The sequence below is a fragment of the Lolium perenne genome, chromosome 1, assembly GCF_019359855.2.
Source record: "Lolium perenne isolate Kyuss_39 chromosome 1, Kyuss_2.0, whole genome shotgun sequence".
Classification (NCBI taxonomy): domain Eukaryota; kingdom Viridiplantae; phylum Streptophyta; class Magnoliopsida; order Poales; family Poaceae; genus Lolium; species Lolium perenne.
The window spans coordinates 30,097,173-30,116,864 of NC_067244.2; the positions used below are offsets into that span (position 1 = coordinate 30,097,173).

Below are 19,692 nucleotides of genomic sequence, written 5' to 3' on the forward strand. Positions count from 1 at the left end.
TCAATTAGTTTGCGAGTTCCATTTGCCATACGCATGGGGGAAAGGTGGAAAAGGTTTTCAAAGTGCATCATACAGGGCGTGGCTAGGGTGAAGGATGCTGGAGGCATTGAACTGGATCCCCTGCGCACAATGACCGGGACCGCCTCGGAGAGTGGCTACCTACGATGACGGAGCTCCCCAGTTAGTTTGACTCATGGAATAGGCGAAGTAAGGGAAATGTTTTGGTCGACCACCCTCTGCCAGCACACCAAGGAAGTGTGTTATACTAGTGGCGCTAAGAGTTGGTCGGCGCGTGTGGGTAAAGTTGTACACCCCTGCAGGGTAAATCTTTTCGAAAAGCCGTGTCCACGGTTAAGGACGACTTGGGAAAGGACGTGATGATCATAGACAACTTGAACCTGATCGTAAAACTTGATATCTATGTGTGAATAAGGATCCCTTCTCAGGGTGTCGAGGGGGTGATCCTAGGTAATAGGTTCAGGTGATGATGAAGATTCGGTGGATTCAACATGATGATCTTAGAGCTAGAGTTGATATCGCTCTCTTATCCCTTTTGAAAATGGTCTGAATAGACGAGCTTCTGCTCCCTCCTGTTTACAAAGGAAAACTGGCTTTCCGCAAAATAAGCTCCACATAAATCCTCGCATACCCGCTTTGCTAACAGGTTGTACTAAGTCTTGCTGAGTCCCTGTACTCAGCCTTGCATGCTTTGTTTGCATTTAAGTTCTTCCAACTGATGGTGGCTTCTACCTTGACGTCGACGAGTAGTTCGGAGTTCCTCAGGCGGCAGCCTGAGACTTATGGACTGGGACGTCGCCTTATGTTATGGCCTCTTAGGCCCTTTGCAGTCTTGTTATATAGATAACATAATTTGTTTTCCGTTGCTTGTTGAATTGTGGTCAGTGACCTCTGCGTGTAATAAATTTGGATCTTAACTCTGCCAAGAGATGTAATATATTTGCTTTCAGTTGTAGAGTCACTGTTGTGTTACCGATTCTCACCCTGTAGGCCCTAGAGATCTAGGTTAGGCTTATGCCAGATGTGATATCTGGGTTTGTCTAGCCCTGACCTCCGGGGTCGCGACATGCTCCGTGGAATGAGGGTTTTCTTCTTGTTCTTCGGAACATGACTCATCTTGAGTAGAGGATGGTTCTTGAGTTGCACTTGATGGTTCGGCTTGAGTTGAGCAAGGCTCCACTTGAGCCGTGCTTGATACATCTACTCCATCATCTTGATCATCATTATGAACTTCCATGGGCCGGATGTGTCCAAAGCCCATATGCTTGATGGCGCTAGATGGATCATCATTATTACCTGCAACACATGGAACAACTTGCTCCACTTGGGAGCCGTTATCCTCCAAGAACACCACGTCACAAGATACTTCAATAGTCCCAGTGGACCGGTTGTAGTATCTATAGGCGTGAGAGTTCTCCGCATATCCAACAAATATACCCTCTATGGTTCTAGTTTCAAATTTACCGAGCTTTCCTTTGTTGTTCTTAACAAGACATTTGCATCCAAAGACACGAATGTACATGACATTAGGCTTGTTACCGGTAAGAAGCTCATATGGAGTTTTGTTGTGGAGGGGACGGCGGAAGAGCCGGTTGGAGTAGTGGACGACCGTAGAGATGGCTTCTTCCCAAAAGTTGTGGGGTGAGTTGAATTCACTCAACATGATTCTTGCCATCTCAATGATAGTCCGGTTCTTCCTTTCAACAACTCCATTTTGTTGAGAGGTGTATGGTGCCGAAAACTCATGCTTGATGCCCTCATCATCAACAAACTCTTGCATGGTGTAGTTCTTGAACTCGGTGCCATTGTCGATCCTAATCGCCTTGATCTCGGATTCATACATACGTTGAGCTTTCTTGGCGAAGGTGATGAACTCTCTATGGGTCTCGTCCTTAGACTTAAGGAGAAAGACCCAAGAGTATCTTGAGTAATCATCAACAATGACAAGTCCATACTTGCTCCCACCAAGAGTATCATAATGTGATGGCCCAAAGAGATCCAAATGAAGGAGCTCCAAAGGCCTAGATGTGGTGACAATACTCTTGATAGGATGTTTCTTCTTGAGTTGCTTTCCGGCTACACATGCACTACAAACACGATCTTTCTCAAAAGAAATGCCGGTTAATCCCACAATGTGCTCACCCTTTAGGAGTTGTTTAAGATTTCTCATGTTAACATGACCAAGGCGGCGATGCCACAACCAACCTTCGTCATGCTTGGCCGCCATTAGACATGTGGAGGGAGAGGAGCTCTCTTTCGAGAGGTCAACCACGTAAAGGTTGTTCTCCACATATCCAACAAGGACCAATTTGAGATTGTCACTCCTAAAGACTTTCACACAATAATTAGTAAAACATGAATTGTAACCGGCATCGGCAAGATGATATATAGAAAGTAAGTTATAGCCAAGGGATTCAACAAGCATGACCGTCTCAAGGCACAAGTCCTTAGAGATTGCCACCTTGTCATACCCAAGTACCTTTCCCTTTGAGTTGTCACCAAAGGTGATGCTTGACTTCTTGTTGATATCTTCAATGAATTGATCAAGCACACCTCTTCCTCCGATCATATGATTGGTGCATCCACTATCAAACACCCATTTTGGACCACCGGAGGAATATCCCTACAAAATTAAGTAGAGGATTTAGGAACCCATCGATTAATGGGTTCCTTTGCAATGGCAACAATATCTTTTGGTACCCAAATTGAGTACTCTCTATAAGCATAGCCATTACGAGGGCCAGCATAGTTAGCATAGACATCACCATAATAATCAACAAATAAAGCATAGTGATCATTTGGCCCCGTGCGGTCACCACTAGTGGCTTTGCCCTTTGAGGATTTGCCAACATTAGTGACCTTCTTGTTCTTATCTTGAGCGGGTTTCTCCTTCTTGTAGTTGTTCTTCTTGTGAGACTTGGGAACATATCCAAGTCCAAACTTTTGATTGTTTGACCTTTGCTTACTCAAGAGGTCATCCAATCCCATCTTGTTCTTGGCGGTGGTGAACTTTGCAAGTTTCTTTGTTAACCTAACATTTTCCTCAAGAATATATGCTTGCTCACAAGAAGATTCATTAGGATGATAGTCGAGACCATATTTAGTCACCAATGATTCAAGATATGCATTGGTCTCAACATGCAAAGAGAGTTCCTCTTGTAAACGAACATGTTCCTCAACAAGTTTAGCATGCTCACTAGTAAAGGAAGTGGAGGAACAAGCAAGCTTTTCAACAACAATGGGATCCTTCATTGATCCAAGAGCCTTTTTGTAGGTTTCTTGGAGTAGGTCATGGTTCTCTCCAAGTTTCTTGAGCTCATCCTTAACAAGCTTGTTAGCTTTTTCAAGGTGGTCAAGATCCCTAGTGAGAGAAGCATGAGCAACTTCAAGCTCCTCCTTTGAGGCATTGAGCTCTTGAGTCAATGATTGAGCCCTATCAATAGTTTCTAGGTCCTTAACTTTATCAAGTTCATAAGTTTCAATTTGTTGCTTAAGGCCTTGAGATATGCACCTTTCGGTTTTTAGCTCTTGTCTTAGGAGATTGAATCTCCGTTCCTTCTCATTCAAATGATATTCTAATTCCTCAATGGACTCATCCTTTTCCTTGAGTGAGTCCATAAAGAAATCAAACTTGACAAGAGCTTCACCACGAAGGGTGCATCTAACATCATAGAGTTCCTTAAGCACAATTAATTCTTCTTGATTTTCGTTTTCATCATCAAGAACACTAGATAGGGAAGGTGGAGGTTCCGTTACCTTGGTTTCCCTTGCCATAAGACAAGAGCCAACGATTGTAGAGGAGGGAGAGTCATCGAAGTCATCATCTTGAGTTGTTCTTGCCATGAAGGAAGAGCCAACATCACTCTCTGTGGAGTAATCCTTGGAGTAGTCATATGTGAAGAGTGACCCGGGCTTAGAGAAAGCCAAACCGGCCACCCCGGCCTCCTTCTCCTCATCTTCCTCTTCATCATCGGACAAGTACTCGGCCCCAACAAAGGCTCTTCACTTGTTCTTCTTGTATCGATCGTTGATTGGGTTTGGCTTCAATCTTGGTTTGACCCCTTTGATGAACTTTGGCTTGTCTACCCTTTTCTCATAAGGGCACTCATTTGCAAAGTGGCTATCTTCATCACAATTGTAGCAAGTTCTCTTCTTCTTCTTGTCATTGAGGAGCATTGGGAACTTTGCCTTGTACTTATTGTCAAAGAAAGCAAAGTTGGTAGCAATGTCACTAGTTGAAGTCATCTCTTCATCTTCTTCAATTTCATAGTCTTCTTTGCTTCCATGATTGGCCCTAGCTTTGAGAGCAAGGTTGTGTGGCGCTTCATGGTTGTGTGAGGCTTCATCAACACGGTTCATTGCCATGATCCTCTTTCCCGCTTTGGCCATGTTTTCATTGGCGACCACATAGGAGACTAGATCATTGGAGTTGAGATCGACACTCTTGGTCATGATTTGCAAGTTGAGTGCAAGGTTGGTGTCTTCTTGATTGACGGCAATCATAGCAATGACCTTGGACTTTATGAATGCTTCATTCATCTCGAAGCCGTCATTGTACTTCTCAACTCCAAGTCCCTTGACTCTTACTCTAAGAGCGCCTAGCCTTGCATAAGCATCGGCCACGGATTCTCCTTCTCGAATCATGAACTGATGGGCCTCTTGCTTTGCGGTCTCATAAAGAGCTGATTGGATCAAATCGGTTCCCTCTTGGAGTACTATGATTCGATCCCACAACTCTTTAGCAGAGTCTATGTCATTGACTTGATCAAGGAGCTTGCGGTTGATGCCACTCCTAATCTTGTCACGTGCGGAGGCATTGAGTTGACGGTTGTAGAATTCGGTGGAGGTCAACCGAATGGGATCTTGTGGCTCCCGGTATCCATGAACAATGATCTCCCATAACTCCACACTGCAACTGCGAATATGAGATTCCATAGAAGATTTCCAAAAAGGAAAGTGAGTTCCATCAAAATGGGGAACATTCCCACTATGGTTTATATGAGGCATGGGTGAAGTGTTTTTGGGATAGTCATGGTTGACTGTATGAAAGCTCCCTAGGGAGGCCGAAGCCGTACTAGGAGGCCCACTAGTCAAGTTCTTAAGCATGGCAGACATCTCTGCCATTTGGCTTTGTAGTTCATCCTCCTTTTTCTTCCTCTCGGCATCATATGCCAAGAATCTAGATTTCATCTCTTTAACCGAAAGGTTAGAGTCTTCATCTAGACCCTCGAATAGTTTATCCATCTCACTCTTAAGGCGGTGAAGCCCTTAATAAGAGTCCAGGCTCTGATACCAATTGAAAGTATAGAGATGGTAAACCTAGAGGGGGGTGAATAGGTTTCTACAGATTTTAATTCTTTCTTTGCAATATTAGGCTTTGCGAAATATAAAGGTGAGCCTAATGCAAACTAGGTGAAGCAACCTATATGAGGATACAACTAACTCGAGCACGAAGGCTCTCACAGGCAGTTAAATCACAAGTAAGGAGTTCGGTTAGAGATAACCGATAGCACGCGGAGACGAGGATGTATTCCCGTGTTCCCTTCCTTTGCAAGAAGGTACATCACGTTTGGAGGGGTGGATGTCCCACGAAGGATTCCCCACGCCACGAAGGCTCACCCTATTCTCCAGAGCCTATCCCACGAAGGAATAGCTCACTCACTTGTGGTAGACTTTGAGGTAGCCTCCAAACCTTCACAATCTTGCCCGGAGCAAATCCACAGCCCGGATGCTTCCGGACTCCTCTTGCCCACCTAGGGTTTCCAAGGAACCCTAGGAAGCAAGCTTCTCGATGAATACAAGGGGGAATGAGATTTGGCTTGGTAGAACAGTAGATCGGGTCCTCCTCTAATGTTTCCCAGGAGGGATTTGAGTTTGGGTGGAGGAGGAGGGAGATCTGAGGCTTTTGGTGTTTCTAGCAATGGAGTAAGAGAGAGAGAGCTCAAGAACAGCTTGTAGTGTTGTGCCTAACTATTCAGAGGTAGGAGATGGGCTATTTATAGTGTTCTTCGAAATATGGCCGTTGGTCACTTGCCACCTCAGCTTTTCTCCCGACAAACCCGGTCAACCGGACCACAGACTGGATTGTCCGGTGCAGAGGCCGGTCGGACCGGACCAGGGACCGGACCCGCCGGTCCAAACCGGTCGGCAGGCCGGACCCCGACCGGGGTCACTTTGCGACGTCCAGGAGCTCCTCCGGTTGGCGCCCGGTCGACCGGACGGCACGCCAGCCCGCTGATCGCAGGCGGCCGACCGGCAATGAACTCAGATCGATTAGGCGCACATTTGGCGCCCGGTTGGCGCCCGGTTGACCGGACTGCACGCCGGACTGGCCGGTTGGGAGGCCGGCTGACCGAGCGGCAAACCGGATTTCTGCTGTAGACCCCTTTTCGATTATTGTTGAAGTGGGGGGTCTCCTTTAGCCTTCTTGTTCCTTTGATACACCATTTATTTCTCTTTGCCTAATACCTGAGATTATCCTTATAAACGTATTAGGTCAAATACTCTAGCACGGTGTCATTGTTACCAAAATAATGGATAAGGGTAAAATACCCTTACAAGAAGTCGTCGAACCGGTGAAGAAGATCACATCCATCCGTGAGATAAAAAAGAAGTTATAACCACCGATAAATATCCATGAAGATCCGAAGATCCCCCAACAAAAAGAAGTCCTCAAGAAGCACGCTACTTTCATAAACTTCTTGACGTCGCCTGCGAGATAAAGCTGAAATCCAGGAGACGCGACGCGGCGGTAACCCTAATCGCCTCCCTGGAGACGTACCGGTTCGAGGGAGCGCCCCACGCTATGACACGTGGCTACTAATTAAACAAGCAGTACTACCGTACAAGTGTACAAAGCTCACATGCTCTGATTGTCGTAACATTATACTAGGAGTACTTTTTCCTTTGCGGGGTCATGACAGTACAGTACTGAAGGGCCAATGATCCTCCAGGCTCCAGGTGCTTAGCAGAGGCGCGCTGAACCTGCCCGTGAAAATGGGACGGGTTCACTCCTACGATCCGTGATCGCTCCAACGTGCTGCCGCGCGCCGAGGTCCTTCCTCTGCACATGTTGGTTCGTTGCCTTCTTTTCCTCTCTTGGTTTTGCCTTGAAGCAGCAGACCCTGAAGAGTGAAGACAATACTGGATCTGCAGAACTCAGGTCGTTCGCGGCTCGCTTGGTTTTGAACTTTCTTCAGGGTGACGCAGATGCTTTGGTCCTTCTTTTGTGCTACCTCACCGCTGACGTCATACAACATACAGGATCATCGTGAAAGCTAGATTTCAGCAGTTAACAAGGTACGATCATTACAGTCAGCAACCCCACCACTCACTACTACTCCGTATGATTATGAATAAAAAAGAAAAAAGGAAGAATAAACGGTGCTAATAATCATTATTTTAGGTGTAAATATAATCAGCCGTCCAAATCACCTCGCAGCCTCCCCAGCGGCCGCGGAAGCGGATTGGATGACGCGCACCGGCAGAAAGCGCCGCGCACTTCGAGGCGTTCGTCGCTGCTGACGGCGCATCCCTCCCGCTGACGCGCGGGGCCCACCTCACCGCTTTATAACCCGCCCGCCATCCCCCTGCCTGTCCCCTTCCCCTCCACGCCTCTACTTGCCCGGAGCAGCGGCAGCGGACGGACGGCGGCTAGACTCTGCTAGAATCTCCGGCGGGCGGCGGCGGCGAGGTTTGGTCCGTCGGTAGGATAACGACCTCGTGCTCCGCAATTATCGCTGATTTTTTTTATGGTGTGGATTTCTTCTTCTCAGGGTTTTTTGACGGGTGTGGGCGGGCGTGATGGCGGTGGCGTCGCGGCTGGCGGTGGCGCGGGTGGTCTCGCCGGACGGCGGCGCGGGGAGCGGGAGAAGGGGGCGGTCGAGGTTTGCGGCGGCGGCGGCGAGGAGGGGGAGGAGGCGCGGCGGGGCCGTGGCGGCCAGCCCCCCCACGGAGGAGGTGGCGCAGATGACGGAGCCGCTCACCAAGGACGACCTCGTCGCGTACCTCGCCTCCGGGTGCAAGCCCAAGGAGAACTGGAGGTGAGCAGCTTCGCCGTAGAATCCCTTCCTTTTATTTTTCTGCTCTGATTGGAACCGGATGTTCGCTTCGAGATGGAATTCTCGTGGTGGTTTCACGTAAATGTCTGTTTCTTATCGCCTGCCTTGATGTTTAGCTCTGTGAATGAGGATTCAGTGCTTAATTACTTGTTCAATAGTGGAAGTTTTCAGCGGATTCAGTAAATTGGACTGACGAACCTGGTTAAGCTTCAGTATTTTGTAATTTGCACTTGTTAGCAACGATTAGGGGGTATGCATCGCAAGTGACCTTTAGTTGTGCATTATTGGACGGCCAAATAAAGCTCTTATCCCTGTTCATGGAAGGGCACGCGCGGTACTGGTTGCCATTTTTATTTTTTGCGGGGTATTGGTTAGCATTACTGTTATAGTGGACTTGGGAAGCTAAAGTGGGGGTACATTATGTTGTCTTGTCGGCAAATGGTCATAGCACTTATATAAGGTTAAAACTTACAAGTAGCAAACTGCAATTTGAACAGATGGAACCAAAACTGATACTATTGTCTATGATGTTGTTCCTGTTTTGCTGTTGTGCAACTTATTTTGTTACACGATTAAGGCACAAGTGAGACCGTACCGAGTATTTCCTAAATGAGAGATAAATGTTTATTCAAGTCTCTGAAAAGGTCTTGTTAATGTTTTGCGTGTGCTGGTCTTGCAATTTATTGGATATTGAAGGTGATTCTTGGGCTTTCAAATTATTTTAATCTCACGATATAATTTTCATTCCGAATTTTTTGTGCCCATCTATTTTCTACCGAGTATTTCCGTTAAGTATTTAGTCTAACCCGCCAGTTCATTTCTGATTTTACAGAATCGGCACAGAACATGAAAAGTTTGGTTTCGATGTTGAAACATTGCGCCCTATAACGTATGATCAGATCAGTGGCATACTGAATGGGTTGTCTGAGAGATTCGAGTGGGACAAGATAATGGAAGAAGGCCATGTTATTGGTCTCAAGCAGGTATATTCCTGGACGAAAAATATTAATATACAATTCTACATGTTATTCACTGGATCCCTTGTAAGTTATGTGGCAACTTATTTATATGTATGCAGGGAAAGCAAAACATTTCACTAGAACCCGGAGGCCAGTTTGAACTTAGCGGCGCTCCTCTTGAAACGTTGCATCAAACTTGTGCAGAGGTCAATTCACATCTTTATCAGGTAAATTTCTCTAAATGAGCAGCATAGCCTTTACATGTACAAGTATTCAATTTTTATAGGATCTCTGGATGATTGTATGATGCATTTGTAAAAAATCGAAACCTAGGTGGGTACCTGAGTTTGTTTCCCTTATAGCGACTGGGTTTGTGAAAACAATCGAATCGTTTCATGTTTTGTTTCTGCCATCTAGGTTTATCTGCTCAAAGTATAATTGTAATATGCTGCATGTTCTTATTGTGCTAATATCACACAGTTCTATGCTATGGTATCACCATTTGCTGGTTGTTGTAGGTCAAAGCAGTTGGTGAGGAAATGGGTGTTGGATTTCTTGGACTTGGTTTTCAGCCAAAATGGCCACTGAGTGAGATACCAATAATGCCCAAGGTATTTCTGTCCCTAAACCTCGTACATGTAATTTTTTAGTTTGTGCTGTTCCTAGACTGTTAAAGGGACTGGTTACTATTTGATTTATATCCCAGTTTAGTCAATTGCCGAGAAATGAAGTTGCAAATCGAAGAATATACTTGAGGTTTGCAGCATTAGGGAGCATAATTTCACGGGGGCTAATATAGCTAGATATTCTGGCTTTTGATGCAGCCCTTCCTGCTTGGTATATACACCATTATGCCTGGTAAAACTCCACTGGGACTGTATTGAACATTTAACAGTTAGGACAAAATGACTGATAACTCACATTGCAGTCTCTTTTATGCACACCATCTGCAAGTTATAAATACATTTGGAGAAGACCCTCAAATTCAGAGCAAGACAACCCCCTCGTCGCTCCCGTGGGCGACGGGAGGGAACCCTAGCCGCCACCGGCCCAGGCCCCTCCCCCTGCTCCTCCCTCCCCTCGCCGCCGCCGGAGGGCGTCGCTGGGCAAAGCCCGGGCGCTGGCGGCGGCGGGGATTCCTCTCCCCCTCGTGCGGAAGCCTGGGCGCGGGCCGACGCGGCCGGTGAGGGCGGCGCGCTCGACGAGGCGCGGCGGCGCGGCTGCCTCAGCAGCGGTGTGGAAGCTTCGTGGCGTGGCGGCGACCCCGTCTTTGGAGGCGGCGGCTGCCCTCGGGCGGCCACCAAGTCCGGCGGCGGGCGGCGCTGTAGGGGTGGCCAGCGACGGCGACGGCGCTGGGGATGGCAGCGACGGCGCTGGGGAAACGGCGACGGCGCTGGCGGCAGGTTGTGCTGGGTGGCCGGAGTTGGCATCATGGCGGCGCGGGCTTGCTGGCTCGGATCTGGGCCCTTTGGGCCCGATCTGGGTTTGGCAGGCCCCGGCCGTCCTGCCCTCCAGCGCCTGGGTGCGGCCAGGCACCTCCTCCTTGTCCGTCCTTCTCGGCTCCGAGCGCATGTGCTGCTGCTCTGGCCGGGTTGGGCGGAACCCTACGCCATCTTGGCGTGGCGGCTCGCGGCGTCCGCGCGCGGCGCCGGTGATAAGGTGGACGATGCGGGGTGGCCGGCGATGCTCTACGAGGTGGATGTGTGCAGTCCCGCAGTCCCGCAGCGACCCACCCCATGGTGGCACCTGCGCCGCTTGCGGCTCAGTAGTGCCCCTCTTAGGCAGCCTGTCCCTTTGTGGGCATGGCTGCCCCCGACCTGGCGCGCTGGACGTGCTGCCGGTGGGTTGCGCTGCCAAAGCTAGCGCTTTGAGAGAAAAGGGTCAGCACAGGAGGTCTTGGCGAAGGATGATAGTGCCTGCAGTGGTGAGGAACCATGCTCTGGGCGAAAGCCCTGCCTTTCGGGGCCGGTGACGGCGACGCCTGAGGGCGCCGTTTTCCTCTTGTGGCGTCACCGAGGAGTTTCGGCACCTCCCTTGCCTAGGGTCTCATGTTTGGGGTGAAAACCTCAGATTTGGCTAGCCAAATCGGGCGACGACGGCGTCTTGGACGTCGTACCCTCCTTGGAGGCGTCGTCTTGGGAACTTGAGTTCGGGCCGTACGTCTTCCTCGTGGATCTTAGCGCTGACCACATGGGAGGTGTCTTGCGATGCAGGTAGCGCGCTAGCCTCTCGAGTAGTATCGCGGTGGCTTGCGCGATGAGGATCTTCCTCGATCAGCGCGAGCATGCCTCTGGATGAGCAGTGGTGGGCTGGCCTCTGTGTTTGTTGGCGGGCTGCTGAAGACTGCACGCTTGCACGTCTGTCAAGGTTGCCGGGAGCTAGCCGCTGCGCCGACGGCGTTTCTCGGATTTGGGTCGAGGCCGGAGCAGCAATTGCTCCCAGCTGAGCCGTGGTGGGCTCGCGGGATTCAGGTGGTACGCGTCTTGGCTGCAGCTGGCAGGTTCTTGGTAATTTCGACGATGCGCGAGCACTGCGACTTTCATCGGCAAGGGTTCTGTCTTGCGGAGGAGCTCACTCTGTAGTGTCCCGGAGGAGCACTCGACGGATTTCGGCCTTTTTGTCGTAGTCTAGTTTGAGTGTCGGGTGTGTACTGTGGGTGTTCGGCCTTTTCTTAGGCTTGTAATGTAAACTTCCTTTCTATCAATGAATCGAAACGCAAACCTTTTGCGTTTTCGCGAAAAAAAAAAGTTATAAATACATTTGCCGTATGCAACATGGGTGTGCTGCTAATGGTTCCTATGTAAGTCTGACATGCTGTCTTAATTGTTACTATGTAGGGAAGGTACGAAATTATGAGAAATTACATGCCTAAAGTTGGTTCTCTTGGCCTTGATATGATGTTCCGCACATGCACTGTGCAGGTAAGCCATTTTGATCTTTGTGTTCATGTAGTATCATTTTGACAACTTGTCGCCCTTTATGTGTTTTCACCTCAAACAGAGTAGAAGCTATATAAGACTAAACTATTCTGGCATGCAGGTTAATCTCGACTTCAGTTCAGAGCAAGATATGATAAGCAAATTCCGTGCTAGCCTCGCATTGCAGCCTGTGGGTATCTGTATTGTCCTCCTGGCAATTTACTTCGATGCTCTGATCTCACAGGAACCTGACTCGTTTGTTTAACAGATCGCGACAGCAATATTTGCAAACTCTCCCTTCAAAGAAGGAAAACCAAATGGGTTTCTCAGTTTAAGAAGGTGCTTGCTTCATATAGCTTTTCACAACTTTAAACATTCTCATTTTATGGAGCTTCTTAACATCATTATCATCATCTGCAGCCATATCTGGACTGATACTGATAACAACCGCTCGGGGATGCTTCCTTTTGTTTTTGATAACTCATTTGGGTAATTATTCATATGAACTCCTCGCTCTCCTCAACCTAGAATGCAGACAATTTGATTGATGCCCTCATTTCGTGAAATACAATTTCTACATGAAATGAGCCTTTCCACGTGAATGAGTTCTGATTATAGTTTGTTCTTGGTTGCAGATTCGAGCAATACGTGGACTATGCATTAGATGTCCCAATGTATTTTGTATACCGGAACAAGAAATACCTTGACTGTACCGGAATGTCATTTCGGGTCTCTTCCTGACTCTAATATCTTAGTACTACTGCAGTTCTATGCTTGATATCTTGTAATGCTATGTTTTTGGCTACATTAGATGACTTTGTCTATTAATGATTCATTGACTCTTATTTGACTTGTATTTATTTGCAGGATTTTATGGTAGGAAAGCTCCCACAGGTTCCAGGGGAGTTGCCCACTTTGAACGACTGGGAGAACCATCTAACAACAATTTTTCCTGAGGTTCACCTTTGATTTGGTTTGCATGGTGACATATTAATCAATGCTAGCTCAATACAATAATAACCAATTACTCTTTTCGATTCTGCTTGCAGGTTAGGTTGAAGAGATACATCGAGATGAGAGGTGCTGATGGTGGCCCATGGAGGAGATTGTGTGCCTTGCCTGCATTTTGGGTTTGTTTTTTAACCTTTGCAATTGTTTTATATATTATCTATAGCGCGACACAGATTTGGTGGACATGGGTGTAGGTGCACCCATTTTTTAAAAATTCAAAAAATGCCATTTAAAAGTTTTGGAAAATTTTGAAATAAATTTCCACATGTACATATTGTCTTGATACTTACTCGTGCCAATTCTCAAGTGAAAATACGACCATATGTGGCCTACACGAAAAAGAGAAAATCGAAATTTGTATTTCTTTGAACAGTACAAATTCAATCATTATAGTGTCATTTGCACATTTGTCATTTTTATGTAGGTCAAATACAACCGTATTTTTCCTTGAGGATTGTCATGAGTAAGTATCAAGATAATATGTACATGCAAAAATTCATTTATTTTTTTAATAACTTCTAAATGGTATTTTTCAAGTTAAGAATAAACGGGTGCGCCTACTTCCATATTCCACTAGCTATTTCCGATATACAGCCCCTTATGTACAGTATATAGAGTTATAGACATGGGTAGTATTATTCTGGTTACTGTGCTGATTACTTGATTAGCAGTTACTTTCACATCGCCAGCAAAAGTCTGTTTCAGCATTGCATCTGATTGGTGCTTCTCTACAGGTCGGGTTGCTGTATGATGAGGAGTCACTACAAAGCATTTTGGACATGACTGCTGATTGGACAAAGGAAGAAAGAGAGATGTTAAGACGGAAGGTATCTTAAGATAATTCTACCTTTTTACTTGGCAGTGGTTGGAATATCAGTCACTTGGAAATCACATATGCTTCCCCCTTCCCCTTTGATTTAGAAACCATTTAGCAAACCAGAATTTATTTTAGCAGAGGATAGGCATAAATTGTTACCTGAATTTTCAATGACGCTGTTTATTTGATCAGGTGCCAGTAACTGGTTTGAAAACACCATTCCGTGATGGCTATGTAAGAGATTTAGCTGAAGATATTCTCCAGTTGGCTAAGGTTACTAGCTCTTTTTCAATACTAATCTTTTTCTCGAAACCCATAAACATGCTGCTCATGATAATGATCCTGCTGTCTTGATGCAGAATGGACTAGAAAGAAGAGGATACAAGGAGGTTGGTTTCTTGAGAGAGGTTGACGAAGTGGTTAGAACAGGTGACACTTTCAACACTATTATTGATTCGGTCAGGAGAAAAACTAGCGAGGTCTGGCTAGAACTACACCTTCCACAAACAATAAATCTTGACCTACTCTGTTGCAGGTGTGACACCTGCTGAGAGGCTTCTTAACCTGTACGAGACGAAGTGGAACCGAAGCGTGGACCCTGTATTCGAGGAATTGTTATACTGATAATAAGAAGCATCAAAGCCTATCATATTTAACTTCGGTGAACGCTTGACAGGGTCTTCAGATTGTATCACCTACCCAAAAAGTCTCACCCTCAGTTCTACAAGCCATCTGACACGGGAAACTTCCTTCTGGTCTTGCGGCTGCGAATAACTTCAAGCTCAGAACACTTTGTGGGTGCCCTTTCTTTTTTCAGTTGTTGGCAATTTTCACAGCTTTTGATTTCCCCCTATCCACAGGGAGCTGGAACAAACCACTGTTTGTACCGGACCCTTTTTCTTCTTTTCCTGATGAATGTTGTATCAGAATAAATCCATCTTGTGTAATGGTGGAAGGAACCTGATTCCCGAGAAATAATTTGGAGTGTTTGGGACGCATGTTCATGTTAATCAAAGCACAGTTTTCTGTGGCCATTTGTCTCTTTCCAAGAGTTTCATCCGTGCATGGCATTGGCGGCCGGCTATGCGGTCTTGCTGGTACATCGAATTTGTTTTAGCTAGATGGACTTGAAATGCCAAACGTGTGTTTCGTGCTTCTTCCCAATTACTCTCTCTATCTTTCTTTTTCTGATGATAAAGAAAACCTGAAGTCTCTTCGACAGAGACATTCTTTTCTCCCAGCCGACTGATGGCTACACACACTACACTGCCAAGTCCAATCTTGCCTTCATCGTCTCGTGTGGGACACTCACACGGTCACACCAAACCCTTCGTGTCCCCAGATCCTTGGTCGATGAGCTTTCCTCTTTTACTTTCCGTATAAAGATTTTTTAACAGTCGGAACTTAGGAACAACCTCAAGCGTACATGGAGCAGCAGGGATTCCATACCCCAAGGCCTATTTGATTTAAGGGCGTTTTTGTATTCTAGGACCTTGGTAAGATTTTGTAAGTTTCCACTCTATGATTCTTTCCTAGCTGTGGTGGTGAACACGGCAGATATCTAGGTAGGCTTAAGTTAGGGGTCGATGGACTCCGAAAGATTCGAGAAGGGAAGGTGTGCTAAAGAGCACACACAGATGAACACCAATGTACCCAGGCTCGGGGTTCTCGTGAGAATGTAGCACCCGTACTTCTGCATGTCTGACTGTATATGAGAGCTACAATGGTGCTTCTATAGCAGTTTTCTCTATGCCTGTATGCGACTTACTGTGAGCTGTGAGCTGAGTTCTAAATAGAGGGAGAGGAGAGCCCGTAAGTGAGCTGAGAGAAGTGAGCCCCCAAGGGGTGTCGTGAGTGTCCTTGGTCATCGATCTTATCTGCTTGAGGTGTTGATGGGGAATATGCCGGTCTGAGCATGGAGCGTCCCAAGACCGGCACATGAAGGCGATATCTGGATGGGGGAGCTGCTTGGTGTCGATGGAGGGTGCTGGAGGTGAACGAGGGAGGAGGTGGCCCATCCAGGTTACACCGGTGCCGGCCCAACCGGGTTACAGTGAATTCGGCCCAACCGAGTTACGGCCAACCAGGTTACGGCGAAGTCTGTCCAACCGTGTTACGGTCAACCAGGTTACGGCGAAGTCGAACCAGGCTGGCCGTTGCTTGTTTTTATTTGTATCTCCATATATTTGTTTAACTTGTGTCTTCTCTATCTTATGATTTTGACTTTTCTTTGTATGAACTAAATAGTGTCTTTCGGTTGAACATCTAAGTCACCAACTCTGTGGTACCTGGGGTCATCCCCCAACATACACCTTCCATAGGATTCTCAACATCCTCTCTTACTTTCTTTTCACTCATTAGCATAAGATTGAAACACTTTTGCTACTATGCTTTTCTTGTTCTACTATTATAATGACAATTCCAACAATTTTCGTATGTTCTATATTCTCATCCGTACACGCAATTCTCTCAAATTCATGTATTTTTCCTATTCCCGCATTTCTCAATCCTTTATAGTTCTCTTTTTCAGTTTTTCTAGATATTTTTATATAATTTGACTTACCATATTGGAAGGCAAATCTTTTTCTCAAGTCTACTTTTCATGTATTTGCAAAGAAAAATCTCCACTAAGTCTACTTTTATTGATTTTCTTTTCTTTCTCAGACAACTATCATATGTATGTGAACAAGCTTTTATGTTTTCTGTATGGTACAATCCAATAACCTTAGTCTTTGGTTTTAGCTTATCCGGAGGATAGCACTCGAGAAGAGAGAAAGTGGAAAACACTAATCACCGGTGAGCTTGGCACCAAAATGTAGGTGGAATCACACATTGTTAGAAAAGCGACAAGCAAATAACGAAGAACGATAAAGGAAAACGCAGCGGAGACACGAGATTTAACGTGGAAAACCCCTTTTAACACAGAAGGGGAATAAACCACAGACGCCAGCCATCAAAACTTCACTATATCAGGGAGTGTTTACAAACGCCATGGGTTATCTTATAATCTGATCCACTCTAACCGACGGCTTACAAGAGGTATTTATAGACGGTGGCAACGATCCGTACATCCTGAACAACAAAGAAAAATATTTGCTGACGCCAACAACCACTTGGGCTAAACAGTTATACCAATCAAACTCGAGCAAAGTTCAAACTTGAAAACAGGAACTGGCTTTGTCATCGTATCAGCAGGATTATCATGTGTACTTATCTTGCATATCTTCAGTTTACCTTGAGCAACAATGTCGTGAACATAATGGTACTTGATAGCAATGTGCTTTGTCCTCTCATGGAATATTTGATCTTTAGTAAGGTATATTGCACCTTGAATGTCAGAAAGCAAGTTAATGCAAGAATCATCTGCACAAAGCTCAGCATACAAACCTTTCAACCAAACAGACTCTTTGCAAGCTTCATTCATTAATTGCTATATATTCTGTTTCGGTTGTAGATTGGGCAACAACAGGTTGTAACGTTGTCTTCCAACTCACAGCACATCCACCAACGATGAACACATAACCTGTGAGTGATCTTCTCTTATCCAAATCGGCAGCAAAATCTGAATCCACATATCCTACGAGCCCCTCACCGGTCTTGCCAAACTTCAAGCAAACTTTGGATGTGCCACGAAGGTACCTGAAAATCCACTGAATAGCTTTCCAATGTTATTTACCAGGATTAGCCATGTATCAACTGACCAAACTCTTAGCATATGACAAATCAGGCCGAGAACAGACCATGGCATACATCAAGGAACCAACAACACTAGAATATGGAACTCGTGACATGTACTCAATACCTCCATCGGTACTAGGGCATTGCAATGCTGCCAATTTAAAGTGAGGAGCAATAGGTGTGCTAACAGACTTTGCATCATGCATATTAAAATGATGAAGAACTTTCTGAATGTAATTTTGCTGACTAAGAAATAACACACTAGATTTTCTGTCTCTTGTAATTTCCATACCTAGTATTTTCTTAGCAGCACCAAGATCCTTCATCTCAAACTCACTACTTAATTGTGAATTTAAAGTAGTGATCTCTTTCTCGCTCTTGGCAGCAATCAACATATCATCAACATATAACAGCAAGTATATTGGTAATCCATTAACAAATTTGATATAAACACAACTATCATACTGAGATCTCTTAAACTTATGTGCAATCATAAATGAATCAAACCTTTTATACCACTGTCTTGGAGACTGTTTCAAACCATAAAGGGACCTCTTCAACTTGCAAACAAGATCCTCCTTACTAGGTGATGTCTACGGGAGCTTCTATTCTTGTAGACAGTGTTGGGCCTCCAAGAGCAGAGGTTTGTAGAACAGCAGCAAGTTTCCCTTAAGTGGATCACCCAAGGTTTATCGATCTCAGGGAGGAAGAGGTCAAAGATATCCCTCTCAAGCAACCCTGCAACCACAAAGCAAGAAGTCTCTTGTGTCCCCAACACACCTAATACAATAGGTGCACTAGTTCGGCGAAGAGATAGTGAGATACAAGTAATATGGATGAGTATGAGTGATAATAGCAATCTGAGTAAAATATGGCAGCGAGTAAACATTCAACAAAACAGTAAACAAACGGAGATTCGATGTTTGGAAACAAGGCCCAGGGATCCTGCTTTCACTAGTGGGCACTCTCAACAATGATCACATAATAGGACTACTCTACACCCTCTTGTTGGATGATGAACACCATTGTGTAGGATTACACGAACCCTCAATGCCGGAGTTAACAAGCTCCACAATATTCAATATTCATATTTAAATAACCTTAGAGTGCAAGATAGATCAACACAACCAAACCAAGTACTAACATAGCATGCACACCGTAACCTTCACACTATAAAAGGAGGAATAGATCGCATCAATACCATCATAGTAATAGTTAACTTCATAATCTACAAGAGATCACAATCATAGCATAAACCAAGTACTTCATGATGCACACACTGCCAACATTACATCATGGAGGAGGAATAGACTACTTTAATAACATCACTAGAGTAGCACATAGATGATATTCAACTAGATCACATAGAGAGAGAGATGAACCACATAGCTACAGCGGAGCCCTCAGCCCCGGGGGTGAATTACTCCCTCCTCATCATGGAGGCAGCGATGGCGGTGAAGATGGCGGTGGAGACGGCGGTGGAGATGGCTCCGGGGGCAATTCCCCGTCCCGGCAGGGTGCCGGAACAGTGACTTCTGTCCCCCGAATTGGACTTTCGCGATGGCGGCGGCTCTGGATGGTTTTCTCTGTTTCCGTCGAACTGCTCGATGTTTTTAGGTCAGGGACGAATATATAGGCGGAGAGTCGGAGTCGGAGGGGCCACGGGGTGCCCACACCATAGGGGGGCGCGCCCCCCCTTTGGGCTGCGCCACCCTGTGAGGTGGGGCCCCCCTGGCACCCCTCTGACTTTTCTTCGGTGCTCCGGAAGCTTCCTGAAATTATAAGATCTCCGGAGTTGATTTCGTCCGATTCCGAAAATATTTCCTTACTAGGATTTCTGAAACCAAAAACAGCAGAAAACAGCAACTGGCCTTTCGGCATCTCGTCAATAGGTTAGTTCCGGAAAACGCATAAAAATGATATAAAGTGTGAACAAAACATGTTGGTATTGTCATAAAACAAGCATGGAACATCAGAAATTATATATACGTTGGAGACGTATCAGCATCCCCAAGCTTAGTTCCTACTCGTCCTCGAGTAGGTAAACGATAAAAGATAATTTTTGAGGTGACATGCTACCAACATAATCTTAATCATACTATTGTAAAGCATATGAGATGAATGCAGCGATTCGAAACAACGTAAATGCAATGAGTAAACAATTGAATCATATAGCAAAGACTTTTCATGAATAGTACTTTCAAGACAAGCATCAATAAGTCTTGCATAAG

At 45.8% G+C, this 19,692-nt stretch overlaps 1 protein-coding gene across 2 annotated transcripts; it reads left to right on the forward strand.

Annotated features, from left to right (window-relative positions):
* Positions 1-7,472: 7,472 nt before the first annotated feature.
* LOC127345247 (glutamate--cysteine ligase A, chloroplastic) lies at positions 7,473-14,817 on the forward strand. 2 transcript variants are annotated; one of them, XM_051371700.2, is made up of 16 exons: positions 7,473-7,724; positions 7,794-8,060; positions 8,911-9,061; positions 9,157-9,264; positions 9,556-9,648; positions 11,875-11,958; positions 12,077-12,145; positions 12,224-12,294; positions 12,376-12,444; positions 12,591-12,684; positions 12,823-12,912; positions 13,005-13,085; positions 13,701-13,793; positions 13,976-14,056; positions 14,143-14,212; positions 14,319-14,817. In XM_051371700.2, exons 2-16 carry the CDS (start codon positions 7,822-7,824, stop codon positions 14,405-14,407), a joined length of 1,482 nt encoding a protein of 493 aa, XP_051227660.1. In that variant the 5' UTR covers positions 7,473-7,724; positions 7,794-7,821; the 3' UTR covers positions 14,408-14,817. The 2 variants fall into 2 exon arrangements, with proteins under 2 accessions (XP_051227660.1, XP_051227656.1); XM_051371696.2 differs by having other exon boundaries at positions 7,473-7,711.
* The last annotated feature ends 4,875 nt before the right edge of the window (positions 14,818-19,692 follow it).

Coding starts and splice junctions, on each gene's coding strand:
- LOC127345247 (XM_051371700.2), top strand. CDS start 7,822: ATGGCGGTGGCGTCGCGGCTGGCGGTGGCGCGGGTGGTCTCGCCGGAC. Junction 9,649..11,874: donor AGATACCAATAATGCCCAAG/GTATTTCTGTCC, acceptor GTTACTATGTAG/GGAAGGTACGAAATTATGAG. Junction 14,213..14,318: donor TGACGAAGTGGTTAGAACAG/GTGACACTTTCA, acceptor ACTCTGTTGCAG/GTGTGACACCTGCTGAGAGG.